The sequence below is a fragment of the Coccomyxa subellipsoidea genome (assembly GCF_000258705.1).
Source record: "Coccomyxa subellipsoidea C-169, whole genome shotgun sequence".
NCBI classification, from domain to species: domain Eukaryota; kingdom Viridiplantae; phylum Chlorophyta; class Trebouxiophyceae; family Coccomyxaceae; genus Coccomyxa; species Coccomyxa subellipsoidea.
This window is the reverse complement of record NW_005178020.1, coordinates 380,331-394,855: the sequence shown is the minus strand read 5'-3', so window position 1 is coordinate 394,855 and position 14,525 is coordinate 380,331. Positions and strand designations below refer to the sequence as shown.

The 14,525-nt window shown below is 54.0% G+C and overlaps 2 protein-coding genes across 2 annotated transcripts; one reads left to right on the top strand and one right to left on the bottom strand.

Annotated features, from left to right (window-relative positions):
• Window positions 1-685: 685 nt before the first annotated feature.
• On the bottom strand, window positions 686-2,073 carry COCSUDRAFT_60166 (hypothetical protein; the record flags this gene model as incomplete). The annotated part of the gene is made up of 3 exons (XM_005642986.1): window positions 686-891; window positions 1,318-1,601; window positions 2,033-2,073. The coding sequence occupies 3 exons, from the start codon at window positions 2,071-2,073 to the stop codon at window positions 686-688; spliced, it is 531 nt and encodes a 176-aa protein (XP_005643043.1).
• A 561-nt stretch (window positions 2,074-2,634) lies between these two features.
• COCSUDRAFT_83603 (hypothetical protein) lies at window positions 2,635-6,137 on the top strand (the record flags this gene model as incomplete). The annotated part of the gene is made up of 9 exons (XM_005643101.1): window positions 2,635-2,827; window positions 3,154-3,286; window positions 3,435-3,522; window positions 3,859-4,015; window positions 4,198-4,224; window positions 4,374-4,449; window positions 4,797-4,916; window positions 5,327-5,432; window positions 5,928-6,137. 9 exons carry the CDS (start codon window positions 2,635-2,637, stop codon window positions 6,135-6,137), a joined length of 1,110 nt encoding a protein of 369 aa, XP_005643158.1.
• Between the last annotated feature and the right edge of the window lie 8,388 nt (window positions 6,138-14,525).

Below are 14,525 nucleotides of genomic sequence, written 5' to 3'. Positions count from 1 at the left end.
GCACTGGGCCTCGCAAAAAACGATGCGTGGCCACAAATGCAGCTGGCAGGTTTTGCCCATACATAGCAGCATAGAGACTGCAGGGGCGTTGCCACAATACATGAGGCAGACTCCCCTGCTCAACACATCAAGTCCTCATCATCTCTCTTGTTTTCCCATCAAGTTCGCAATAAGAACACAGGAGCCACCCCCCACAGGTCAGTGCACAGTGCGAGAATAATAAGCGAGGAGCATGACTGACTCTGGCAGACGCTCCCCAGACATGATCGGAGCCCCCATGAATCAGAGATGGATGGTGTACAAAGGCTGTCTTCAGGTGGCAGGCTTGGCAGCCAAGACAGGCCAGGAGCCCTGCCAAAATGAATGCCCCTGCCCACAGATGATGGTCGAATACTTTGCTTCCATCGACTGGTTCGCAAGGTCCTTCAAGCGCTTATGTAATCTGTAGCTGGTGGCTGATGTCATCTATCAAATGCGCTCTGCCCTTGAATTGCCTCTCCCCTCCCGAGTTTCTGCCTCGTCCAGCTGTGCTGCAGGAGTGCTGCAGCCTTGAGCATACTGCTCATCGTGTCTTGCGCCCAGTAATTAGCTCAAATTCACAACCCATTTCCAGGAGCATGCCCAACAAAAGGCCCCTTCTGCCTTTAAAATCGGCTGGGTGACCTTGGGCATTCTTGCTGCGCGGTTAGGAGCCTTTCTTTTTCTTGGACGCCAGCAGGCTAGCGCTGGGCATGGGCAGGGCTTCAGGTGTGGGGGGCAGAGAAAACCCCGGCCCAGCCCATTTTGACAGCAGAACGCTGCGCAGCTCCTGTTCCTGCTGCGACGGCGGCGCCAGGAAGCTGAAGGGTGCGCTGCCCTGCTTGGGCTGCCCGCTGGGCACTCTCTGGGCAGCTGCGGGCACCACTCACTCAATCAGTCAGTCACACTACTCCGTTCCAGCCAAGTCAACGAGTCAGATATAGGGATCAGGCGCCGGTTCAACAGCCACGTGAAGATAAAATGAGACTCGCTTGCGCTTGCACTTTTGGATCTACAATTCAGCTACCTGAGAAGAGAGAATCTGACACAGATGCGACCGGTCACCATTATGCCTCCGAGGCTGGTGGCAGGATCAGTATCAGTTCGCGTCAGATCCCTGCATCCCTGCATGACTGAGAGTACCAGAACCAGTGCGGTCAGGTATAAGGCTCTCTTATACCATCACAGCACTATCTCCTGCACACCCTAGCATGCAGGACCCCAGTGACCTGATGTGCCCACCACACTCGTCATAAGCAAGTGCCCCACTCCCCATATGGACGATGAAGCCTTGCTCACCTGGAATGGCGAAGGCTGCTGCTCGTGTGGGAAGGCCCCTGAGCTGTTGGGCCTCTGAGGGCTGCTGACGCGCTGGCAGGGCGCCCGGCGCAGAGGCGTGCTTGTACAGTGATCCATCCTTGTTGCGGTGTGCAAGAGCCGTCTGCCTTACAGCAGGAGACGCCGCATCGGTCTGCTTCGGTGTTGCATTGGAGGACGGCTGCGCTGTCCGCTTTGGTGTTGGCAGCTGCTTCGGTGTTGCTGGCATCTGCTGAGGTGCTGCTGCCTTCTTTGGGCGAGTGATCCTGGTTGCATACAATTAAAGTAAATGCCAGGACACACCTTTGACAGTGAAGCTCCAAGATGGATGCCAGGACAGCAATTGGGTCTTAAGGTGCTCTGACGACAGGGCCTTTCGCAGTGAGTACAAGGATGGGGTTTACTCTGAATGGCTAGGGAGCGTACTTGTCCTGCTCTTTTTGTGTCTTCTTGTTTGCAGCCTTAGGAAGCGGCAGCGCTTCGGCGTTTGGACCGTCTTCTTGTCTGCTGGGTCTCTTTCCTTTCTGTTCAGCTGGCTTTCTGCTAGGGAAGCACACCTGCTAGTGAGTTTACAACAAAATTGGTAGGATACAATGACTGAACGGAGCCATGCCTCTCTCTTTCGCACAAGGGATCGGAGAAGCAGGTATGATATTTAACACAGCCCAGCAGGAAAACTCACTTGAGACTGACGCACGGTTTTGTCTCCTCGAGGATCTCCCTCAAGCGGTCCTCCATGGGCTCGGATCTTTGATGCACCCCTGGATTCATTCTGCATGACACGGAAGCTAATATGAGACAGACTCTTGTGCATGTGGTCCAAAACCCGTATACAGGTGTCTCTGACTGTTCCCAAACAAATATTCCCTCAACCAAGAAACAGCTCAAAACTGCAGTCTTGCCCTTTAATAAACTAAATATGACTCTAGATACGAAGCCTCCGTACACCGGTTCAATTCCACACTTGGCAACAGAACATGTGCCCTTACCTACTGTTTGCTGTCAAGACTGTCGTCATGGCAGCTTGGAGTGGCCTGCGGTGGTCGTTTACAGGTCTCTGGCACGCAAAAGCAACAATCTGCTAGTTCTGCCTCCCAAACGGGCATTACTTAGCAAGCCTCAATTGATGATATATCTGAGGCGAGCTCTTCAGAAGAACCTCAAAAAGCGGGGAGGCCAAGACCACCGCCGCTCACTACGGGGGGGACCGCTCAGCTCCAAGAAAGCTTTTGGGACGGAAATTTTGTCTGAGTCACCCGTCATGCAACCCAAGAGACACCACAATCCCATGCAATTAACATGAAGTGGCAATCGTACTCTGGTGTTGCGACCGATGATGGGGAACACACAGACAAGGAAAGCAGTGATGGGCACTTCATCTCAGGAGCACAGTCTACACAAGGTCTAGGAGCGCAAACACGCCCAGAGAGGAACAACACGGACCAACGGACGCACTCTGTGCTGGGGTTCGGTACCGAAAACACCGTTGAAGGTACTTTGCGATGGTGACATGTGCTGCAGACTGCAACGAAACGTTTGCTTGTGACCATGTAGATTACTTCAGAAACGCCTTGAATGCGCTATAATAATCTTCATTTCGCATTCCTGCTCCGGATCGATCAAAATTTCCAGGGTTTGCAGGTCGTGTTGCTTCGTCACTTCATCTTCTGAACTCCAAGACATAAGACGTGCAATCGCATGCCTATCTTTCTGTTAGCATATACTGAACGTCAGCAGGATATACTTTTGTTCTTTTCATCCTTCTTTGGTGTTCATGGCCGGTTGCCTGAAGCTTGTGTGTGGGAATTGGCTCTGCAGCTTTGAAGTCGAGGGGAATGGGGCTTGCAAACTTCCTGCGGGACAAAACTGCAGCAGCCAGCGAAAGCCTCAAGCAGCGCGACTGGACCAGGGAGCAGCTTGCAATCTCCTCGCTCAAGACCTGGAGCACAGGGTGGGTCCATTGCTTGCTTTCCTCCACCCCAGACTGCTCTTCTTCCTCACTTTTTACATGGTCAAGGACCAACGACGTAGATGTAGCACAGAGTACTGTAGCAGTGCTCTCTTCCAAAATCTGGCTAACGTTTTTGGCGTGTGTGCAGGGCAGCAGAGCGGGTGCAGATAGCCACAGCACTGGGCATCAAGCAGGCCAAGGACGGCATCAGGTCCTTCGCAGGCGGCCCGCTCTCGGTGAGCCTCCCTAGCACTCACCAATTCAAGTCTGTGAAAGTGACTGACAGCTCGTAACGGACGCACTGGAGCATGCACAATGCATGTGGGGCCAGGCATTCCAAGGGCCTGCTTCATGTTGCGCAAGCGAGTGATAGCCTGCCAAGAACACACGAAGGGAACAGGATCAACAGAAAAGGTACCATCTGTTCTGTTGGACCGTGGCATGTCGTGTGCAAGTTCTCTAAAACTCCAAGAAGGTGCCAAGATGGCTGCAATTGTGCAGCCATGCATGCTGCGAGGGGGTGCAGGCACTTAGAGAATCGGACCCGATGTGAGTGTTGCATGCCTCCGCAGAGCATCTGCAAGCAGGAGGCGGCGAATCGGCCCTGTCCGCGGATAATCCTGGTCTGCTGCACGCACCTCGTCACAGGGGGCCTCTCAGCAGAGGGCCTCTTCCAGAAGGATGCCCCAGAGGACCTCGTGCACTTCCTGCTGGGTGCCTTCGAGGAAGGTGAGACCTTCATCACATCTCGCACGAGGGTGGTGATCTTGCAGCTGACAGACCACTTGATAGAGCTTTCCTAGTTTATTATTTACGTCATTTTGGCAATTGGCAACTAAAAGGGGACATGTCAGAAATTTTGCGCTCTCTTTGCTGAGATAACCATCTGATCACTTGGTGCTGGTGTGCAGGTGCTGGTGTTGTGATGCCTCCACCAGGTATGCAAAGCTCCTTGGATTACTTATTTGCACTCAAAAACTCTGTGATGATCTTCTGATGACCTCTATTCATGGCCATCAGGCATCACAGCCCACTTGTCATGTTTATTGCAGCTGCATGGTTGATATATGTTGCCTCTGGATCACAGGCACATCGCCGCATGTGGTGGCAAACACCCTGAAGCGCTTCCTGCTCACCCTGCCAGAGCCCCTCCTCACATACAAGTGCGTGCCTCCCTTGCAAAATGTCCTGAAATGGGCCTTTTTTAGTCTCCATAAAAAGCTGCGCAATTCAAGAAAAGCCGCTCAGGATTCTGTCATAGTGGCAGTAGCGAAATTCTGTCCCGTGTAATCCTGCCTGGGGCTAAGGGTGGTTTTAGTCCTTTGGTTCCAAGGGGAAAGAAGTTGCAACCTCTGCCCAGCATGTTTTGTGTATCGTCTGTTGCTTATTGCATCATTCAACCTCATTGGGTTTAGGAGGAGTGGCATTGGATGTGCCGCCCCTGCACCCGGCTGTGTATAACAGGAACCCTGCCCAATTTTGATTTAGTAATTATGTCACATATGCGCAGGCTGCTGCCGCACTTCATCCAGGCGGGGCTGGAGAGCCCATCGCGCTGCGCCATCATCATCAGCGAGCTGCCCGTGCCCAACCAGACCAGCCTCCAAATCCTGCTCGAGACCCTCTACCGGTGCGCGCATGCCAGGCTCTCAATCTAGATATGTGTGCCCCTGTGCGCCTAGCTAGGCAGCAGCAGGACTTTCACAAGCCAGACACCAAGCTTCGCAGCGCTTGAAATTTTGGAAGTCACGCATCCCGTGTCACTTAGAATGATAGTCATTCCTGAAGTGTCTTAAGCAACCGCCAATGATCGTCATGGCTGAGCCTTCTCTACAATCCTAGTAAATTTCCTTTCCAATTGGAAGACACCCACTATGCAGGCACAGCACAGCGCATGGCATCTGCATGGGAAATGACTCTGACCCCCAACGAAGGTTCTTTGCACTGGGAAAAGCTCAATCGGAGCAAAGCACACAGGAGGGGTCGACGTATCTCTGGGTTATGTGGTTTTGAAAGCAGGGGGATTGTTGCGGTGTACAGGGTGGCAGGGAACGCTGCGGAGAACGAGATGGATGCGCATGCGCTGGCGCTGTCTCTCGCGCACTGCATCGCCTGGCACCCACCGCCGCACCACGAGCGCAGAAGGGTGAGCCCCAAAAAACAAGTGGGTATAAGTTATTGTAGTCCCACAGAATGGGAACCGCCCTCAGCGATGCGACGCGGAGCTCCAGGACAGCAATCGGTAGAACTGGTCTTGAAATTGCACTCCAAGTGGTTCAGAAACTGCTGGGGCAGACTGGTGTCCTGGATGCTTTGTGACACGTGCTGAGGGCTCTTAGCTGAGGCCCAGTCTATCTGCGCTGCCAGTGTCATACTGCCATGTGAACAAGAATATTACAAAGAAAGAATGTCTCATCTGTGAAACTCGGCCTGCTGCTGGGTGTGGTCAAGCTTGTCAGTCTTTTACAGACATTACCCCTTGGAGGGTCCTCTCTTCCGCTTCTTGAACATGTGCTGAACGTCGGGGAAAAACAGAAACACTAGTCGTTGAGCTGCTGCATTCAAATAAGCAACGCATGTATGGCATGGAGCGGTGTTAGTTTGTGACATGGCTTCATGACTCGTGCATCGATACGGGCAGGTGGGCACGGCGCGAGCAGGCGAGGCGGGCAGCGATTATGGGGACGGCTTCGCGGGTGAGTCACCCACGGGCGGAGGCGTGCGGACCGATCTGTCGCCCGATGAGAACGGGGCGATCGTGGGGGCCCTGGATTACTTAATCTCCAATTTCCAGCACCTGTACAGCGGCGATGCCTCCCCGCTCTATAGCACCACGCACACCCTGGAATGAAGACCCTCTCTTTCTTTATGTGCAAGGGATACAGGGGGGAACTGTCAGGAATTTCTATGGCTCGTCCCAGAGCCAGCCTGTTGTTAGAATCGCGGAGACCCCAAGGCAAAGGAAAATGAACGAGTGACAGACTGCCAGGGAGACCTGCAGCATGCGCAAAGCAACTAGGAGGTTGCCTTCATACAGTATATAGCAGGGCAAGGTGGCACCTTAGGGTCCAAGGAGTCCATAGGATGAGTACTCTCTCCTAGCAGTATTAGGGGAGGGGAAACCTGACAGGGGGACCCTGTAGCTCTTAAATTCTGGGATTATGCCGAGCAGATCAGATAGGCGCAGGCGAGTCTCGAGCCGACGGTCTGTTGCAGGAGGGACTCTGAAGTAACAAAGGTTGGGGTGCGTTGAGGGCAGCCTTGGGATTCTGGAGGGAAGGAGAGCTGAGTGCAGGGTGCATGTTGGCGTTGAGACTGAGTAAGGAGCAAGCAGTACCTTCCAGTTTTGCCATGTGCGGCTGCTAGTGTGTCCCCTGTCAGGCAGATCATCATTGACCATTGGTCAACATGGAGAGAGAGAAAAACAGATGAGTCCCTGTCATTATGACACGGAAAAGTTTAGGCGTGTCATTTCTAAACATGTACTGTAGAACGTCCCGGCTTCAATCTGGTAGGCTACCAGTGGTAGCCAAAGCAGGATCTGCTGCGAGATGATAAGGCCTTCTGCAACTGCATGCAACTTGGTGCTGTAACAGGTACCTAGGTCCACTTCAAGATTAGGAAGTACACACCGGGAGACATGGCATGATAGTCCCATGTGAGATTGGTTCATACATTTCTCACTTTTCTCTGGGGAAGTGTCGTTTCAGAGGCCATGGGTCTAATGCATACATCCGTGATAGGTACATCACAGCTAGGTCACCCGGTGACCAGGACCTGCATGGTACCGGTGCAATAAGTATTAATCAATGTGCATGCCTACATGCAGAAGTGTGTGGTGGATATCTGGGCTCATGTAAGATCTGAAGAGCCTTGCCACCCGAGCATTCCTTCAACATCAATCTGCAACTCTGAAAGCCCAAAAAGAGGAAGGGTCAAGTGCAAGTCTGAAATCACAAGATCCTGAGTTTATCCCCAGGGTTGAAGGCCGGTACAGCGGTCTTCCAGCGGTCTCTGCTGACGTGAGGGCTCGAGCCCTGTGTAATCATCACTGTGATCCGCTGATTTCCGGCCAAAAAATGAGACGGTATTTGCGCTGCTTTAAGGCAAGACGAGACGCATCACAGAAGTGTGAGCGATCCGAACAAAAATGTGTCGATTGGTCGCCTGATATCGGCACGTCTTGGCGCGCCTAGTAAAGATGCACCTAAGGTCCTGAAGTGTGCCGAAGTTTGTTTGGCATTTGCAGCGAAGTAATTCTGTCTCACGTGTCGCCCAGATGTCAGAGACACGCAACAGGGCACAGGGCTAAAAGCTGCAAAGACCTTTCAACAGGTGCTGTGGCAGGCGTTTCCTGGTTAGAATTCAGAGCATCCACCCACGTGGGTGCAAACTTGTCTAATTCAGTGCTCATGTACCAACAGTCTCCTATTCATCATTTTTATCATCTGGGCTAGAGGCAAAGCTTGCAGCTGCAGGCCGATCACGCTGCCTGGATCGGGAGTGTGACCGAGAGCGTGAAGGTCCTCAGACGACGGGAGATTCAGAGGATGACCTGTAGAGAGGATTACAACCAAGGTATAATGTTCAGAAATGTTACCTCTTGTCACCAGAGAGTGACCGCGTCCGAAGTAGATGTAACGTGGCCATTGAACAAGTGATGGGCAGCAGTATGCCATCAAACCATCACGCTACAATACATGGAATCTGATGAAGCTTCTACTATCATGGTTTCCATACTGCGCAGGACGTAAAAAAGGAGGGATGTAAGAAGACCTTCTCAGGGTGTCTCATCGGGTGCGCCAGATGGCGACCCAGCAAAGACTGGAGCTTATATGCTGTTGGGGAGGCAGGGTGGTCTTACAGAATGAAAGGATAGTATGCGTTGGTGGGGACGCCGAGCGCTGCAATTTCTCGCCTCTACTTTCTTACGCTAATCTACGGTTGGCGATAGCGGCTTTGGTAGGGTGAGCACCGTTTCATCTTCGTACTGCCTTGCAATCAGCATCCATAAAGATGTATCAGCTTTAAATAGGACAATTCATACCGTTGGCATAGTCTGACACGGTCGGCACAGGCCAGCCCCGGCTGTAACTCCCGGTCGATGCCACAGGCTCGATGATGAGGAGTGGCGTCCAGCCTTCGAGCTGGATTACGCCTTACCATACGGCAGCGGCAGACTATTCCCAATTTCCTGCGACGCCCACTTCCAGGATCTAAAGGTAAACCAGACACCAAAGCCTGAGATGCACAACGATCATTGACCTCTGCTCTGAGCTGCACACGCCTCTTGCCTTCCCACTTGATGCTTCTTGCCGAGTATCCTGTGCCAAGTTGCTGGCCTTGTGCCTTGCATCAGTGCCTTAAATAATCTCTGGCAGAGACTGCTGGCTTGGGCATGCAGGCATCTTATGAGCACCTTCAGGAGCAGGCCCCTCCCTCGCCAGGAACAAAGCAGGACATCTGGCTCTATGTGCTGCCAGTCCAGGGGCGAACAAGGCAGCCGCACAGCTCAGAGGCCTCAGAGACCGTACCTCTACCCACAGCTTTCAGAGACTTTCCACAACAGCACCAACAGCAGCAGCAAAGAAGGTATGACCCACAGAGGGTCAGCAGCGAGATGCATTCGAACTCAAATTTGGATTCGTCCGGCGGGCAGAGTACGCTGCACCGGCTCAGCATGGACATGGGAAGCACTTACCACAGCCCCAGGTGAGGCACTATTGCTTCAATATCAGTGTAGCGGCAACAGTGTCAAGTCCACATGTGAGCCTTTGCCTTGACAGCCAAGCAAGTGCAGAGGCGCTTCTCTAGCTGATCAAGGCCAGCAGCCTAAGAATTAAGGCCACACGAGTCACCTTCACCGTGCCGTGCTGGGCTCTCAGCCTTCATCTTGTAGATGCCATATATAACCATCTACATCTTTTTGAGCTCCAGGAGTGGAGCAAACGTGGGGGACCAGGCTGCCAAGCCAAGTGCTTTCCACTGTCTTCTGATTTGGCGGTCGTTCTTCTTTTTATGACAGGCAGCTGGACATTTTGACGGCGTCCCCCTCAAAGCTGAGTCACGATGGTGGCCCCCCGAGGCCGGCGCCAAGCCTGCCGGGGCTGCAGGCAACGCCCTACGACAGCGGCGCGCACGCGGCACATGCCGGCGGCCACCCGGCACATGCCGGCAGGCGCTCGCTGGACATTAACATGCACCGCGGCCGGCCCCCTGATGTGCCCACCCTGGAGCTCGGAGCCTCCCCTCGAAAAGCTGCCCTCCTCAGGCAAGCATTTTTCTTTGGGTGATCTTGTGCTGAGGCCCTGGCAGTGCCTACATGTCACACTTATATTGCATTGCTTCCAGCCACTTCAGGGCTGATCCGATGCTCAACTCTTGTGCTTGTCAACCCTTCTTATGTTACTGCAAAATATGCATGGATGAGGGTACGCCTCCCGAGAGACCTGTTTGTCATCAGATGCTGGCGCTGCCTGAATGTGCAGCCTCTTTCTCCAAAAGTCTATCTGTCCCCGAGCATGCATGGTTCTAGTGTTTTTTGTGAAGGAAGTTAAAAACCGCTCCCTTGTGTGAACAGGCACTCGGCTGCGATAGCGCGGCAGGCCTCGGAGGGCGCGGAGCGGCTGTGGCCGCTGCCGAGCCATGCCGGCGCCTGGGGAGCAACGTTCCCTCCAGCGCAGTCCATGCTGACATCAGACGTCAGCTCGCCGGGTTACTACACCCAAACGGCGCAGCAGGGCGGCTTCTGCGGGGGGCCGTCCCCCTCCGGCGGTTACTCACCCTTCCAGGCACTCGCGCACCGGCCCATTGGGCAGAGTGGCCTGGTCCCGGAATGGGCACCGGATCTTCCCAGACCGCCACGCCACCATCACTACCAGCAGGGTGGCTATGACCGGCAGCTGCCGCAGCATGACGTGCAGTGGGAGGTGCATGGCTACAACAGCATGCATGAGCCGATGGACCGGACGGTGCACCGGGGGATGGAAGCTGCGCCGCAGCTGCCGGCCGGCTTCCGGCCGCCGCCGCTGTTTTCGGCTGTTGGCCGGGTGGCGTTGACTCAATCAAATACAAATACTAATTCCGGGGACGGCTCCGGCAGCGGCGCCTCGCTGGCGTCGCCGGAGGGAACGATGCGGGGACGGATGCCGGGGATGGACACGCCATTCCGGACGCGCACGACGCTCTCTGTCGCGCACTCGGACGTTGACGCGTACTTCCAGTCGGCCGCCGCCGCAGCGATATATGCCTCCGGCACGGCGCAGGTGCGTGACCACATCATACTCTTCTTAGCCTGCCCTCTGACCCTGCGATAGGGCAGCGCTGGTAGTAACCCCATTCACACGATCTGACAGAACTCTACAGCCCACTTGTGAACATGACCCAGTGCTTGGAAGTACCTCATGGTGAGAAGCGCCATTCTTTGCAGGAGGCGTTCCATGGGGAGGCGCCATACATGCGGATGCACCCGGCGCATGCCGCGCTGCACCGGGCAGCCGGACTGCGCCAGGCGGGCAGCGCACCCGGCGAGCTGCCTGCCCTCGGGCAGCTCTTCTCCCCCGCCACAGCTGAACCGGGGCTGGCCGTGCATCCAACGGCGGCGGCAGCGGCCGCCGCCGGGGAGCTGGATCGGCCGTACACAGATCGGCAGCGCGGCGAGACGGCGGCAGCTGGCCGCAGGTGGGACAGCGGCCAATCGGCGGCGAGCGCGCCTGCGGCCACGATGCTGTCGCGCGCCGGCAGCTCGCGGGGCTCGAGCCCGCTCATATCCCCGACTAACAACCATGGTGATTGCTCTATCCATTTGAAATCTTCCACTGCCCAAGCTGCCAACAAGCGTCTGCTGCTTGGGTGACACTATTAGACAGAGTGAAAAAGTGTCAATTTGACGCCTGCTGGATGCACACTGGGCTCCAAAGAAGGCGGGTCCCATTTTTGGTCTTGAAGGATCATTGCAGATGGCTTGCTGCATGGCTTGGAATTATGGCTGCGGGAGGGAGCGAACAAAGAATTATCTGATTCGGCAACAAGACCAAAACATAAAGTGGTGCTGGGTATTTTATTCATATAAAGAGGCATTCACAGGAGCTTCTTATGACTGTCACAGGTGTGTCGCTGTTTGCCACCCGGCGATCGGGAGATTCCGGGGCAGGCTCCTGCACAAGCCCGCAGCGGGCGGACTGGGCAACTGCCGCTGCCCAGCCGGGCAGCTCTGCGGGCAGCTCTGGGCAGCCCGCCCGGGCAGCTGCTGGCGCGCCCATGCCTCTCGGCAACCTTCTAGAAGAAGAGGAAGACTCCATGCCTGCTGCAGGTGTGCACAGCTGCAGTACATCTATCATTGAAAGTCTCAGAAAGCCTGCTTTAGGTTCCGGCAGAATCACTTTGACATTGCAGCACACCCTTGCTGGTAGCTACTCAGCAGTGGTCCCAGAGAACTCCAGGGCCTAAGAAGGTTTTAAAAGTTGGCAGGCACTGAAGTAGTAATAAAAACATATGGAGATGGAAATATGGCGCCAAGGTCATGATGAATTAATTTGGCTTGGCGCCCGAATTTGGCCGATTAGAGTATATATAGGGTTTGGTGAAGTGGGGGAATAAATCTGTGCAGGTCAGGATGACAGGCGTCGGAATTCTAGCAGCACGGAGGAGTTCTTCAGCCGCAGCTCCAGCCTTGCCAGCAACGTGAGCCCTTTCTCACCCGAGCATCTTGCCTGGCACCCGCATTCTCATGGAAACGCCTCGATCAAAAGTAAATGATTGGGGAGATCAGCATGGGTACATTGTTCTCATGTGCACACCCAGTGGCCAGCAGATTTTTTATTACAGACATTTTTGCCCATGCTTAGTTGTTTCGTTGATCGGATCATTTTTTGCAAGTGGGTAGCGTTTGTGGGAGTCTTTACCTGCCCCGTGTTTGCACAGACAGGCATTTCCTCTCTTGGCAGAAAGCATGTGAGCCCGTGGTTCTAACATCCTCTGACTGCTAAAAACCTGGAATGTCATTGCATCGATTGACAAAGCGCCAAACTCTGCCAAGACTGAGAACTGTGTCACACGTGTTGCTAGACATATATGACCCCTAAGGCTCATGTAAAGTGGAATACATGCAGAAAAAAGCTTAGGATCCGAATTCAAACGATGCGTTTTTTGCATTGTAGCTGACGGAGCGGGCAGAGAGCCTGGGCAGCCGGGCGGGCAGTCTTGTGAGGCAGCCGCCAAATGAGCAGCAGTGCATGCACAACCTGGAGGCCGCTCTCAGCTTGGGCCTGCGCTTGAAGGACACCTACAACAAAGGCTTCGACTGCCGCCCTGTCGCGGTGAGCCGCTCACCAGAATACAGAATACGTTTGATGGGTGCTGCAGTCAAAAAGACAATCACAAAAGCTCCATTTCCCAATACAAAAAACTGTGTGTATACGCATCTGCGAGCAATCAGCAATCACCCACCTTCCAATGCTTCCTGCACTAACATCAGTCTCAAATCAGTCAGACTACTTTTGGTGAGGAGTGCAAGGGTGCATTCAGGGGTTACACAATATGTTGCCCTTTTAGGGGCTTCACAGAGAAGTGGTTGAAATGTAAGGTAGGGATCAGCAATGGGCCTTTCAGGGGGGAATGAGGTAGAAGCCAATGTGGCAGCAAGCACGATGTTTGAATTTCCTTGCTGAAGGCGCAAATGTGGCTGAAGGATGATAGTCAAGCAGTGCTGCATCCTGTGCCTACCTTACAAATTGTCACACTGGGGCTTGCTGTGTTTTGGGACAGTGTACTCTAGCAACTAATGCACTTGATTTTCCATGTAGCTCGCTGCATTTAATTTGTGAAATGTCGCACAAGTGACATGAGACCAGCACCATTAGACCAGAACCATCTGCCAAAATAAGAGCTCTTGAGAACCATCAGCTTCTGAGCTTTGAGCTTGTGCCACGACAGGCAGGGAAAGCCGACGGTGCATCAGCGGCTGGATTGTGGGGAATCGCGGCGAACAACAGAGGGGGGCCCACCGGGGGTGCCGTGGCACCACTGGAGGGGGGACCGGGGGGTCTCGCCAGTGAAAACCCGGGGGGCAAACCGGTGCGGCTGAATGTGCCGGATGACTCAGCGTCTGAGGAGGCCCTGGAACCTACCCTGGACACACCAGCGCAGCTGCCACATCAGCAGAAGCAGCTCAGGCGCGTGCACTTTCCTTCTTGATCCCAAATTCATGTTCAGCATGCAATGCAGTTCAACAACACATAATGACCTGAACTCAATGTCAGTGAATGCATGTCATTTTTAGATGCCTGGCAAAACACAGATGTGGAAAGCGGATTGGTAAACCTGGGATTTGAGTGTTGTACTTATGCAAGCACAAGCCGCGTTTCCTTTCCAAGTTTTATTGAGGCTGGCTCGTTGGGATGAAGAGGAGGCGATTCTCACGTTGCGTGCCATCGGAGAAAAAAAATAGCGCCGTTTATCTCATCATGGCGCACATCACCCACCAGTAGTAACGGCCACATCTCCCACTCTATCCGCCTCCCACATATGCAGCTGGCTTGAGCAGGCTACTAAAGGCCACTGTGACGGTTTCGGCAGTGTGCCTGAGAGGCTATTTGGGCTGCCCGCAGGCTGGAGGTGGGCAGCGGGCTGCGGGCAGGGGAGTGGACATCGAGCGCCGGCTGGCAAGAAACTGTGGAGACACCTCTGGACATCCCCTCATGCCTGCCCCAGATCCGCAGTGACTCCCTTGTCAAGGTGAGGCTTGAACGACTTATACCACTCCCATGCCAATGCATGCATTGTCAAGGTCTGGGCGGCCACCAGTGTTTCTTGTAAGAATTCTGGCTGAGCGCGAATGTGGCTTTGGTGGTGTCTCTGAAACACCTTTCTGAAGCCACAAGTATGGCTGAGGATAGGAATTTGAAGAGATTTCTTGGCTCAAACTAGGGCTCAAAGCGTTCTCGAGTCCCATAGAAGTCTCACAAGAGCATCCCCCAACCTGGCAGGTGCAAGAGCTGGGACAGGGCCAGTCTGGCAAGACTTCATTTTTTAGGGTTTCTTATTGCAGGACCCTCATTCTCTAAGCCCTGAGCAACAATAATGAGCACAAAACAATAGGTGCAGGAGCTGGGGCGGGGCCATTTGGCAATGTCTGGCTTGCTACCACTCAATTCAGGGTTTTGAACAGCATCACCCCCATTTTTTAAACCTTATGAAGTTTTACACCAGCATCCACAACCACTGATGATCTACAAACACA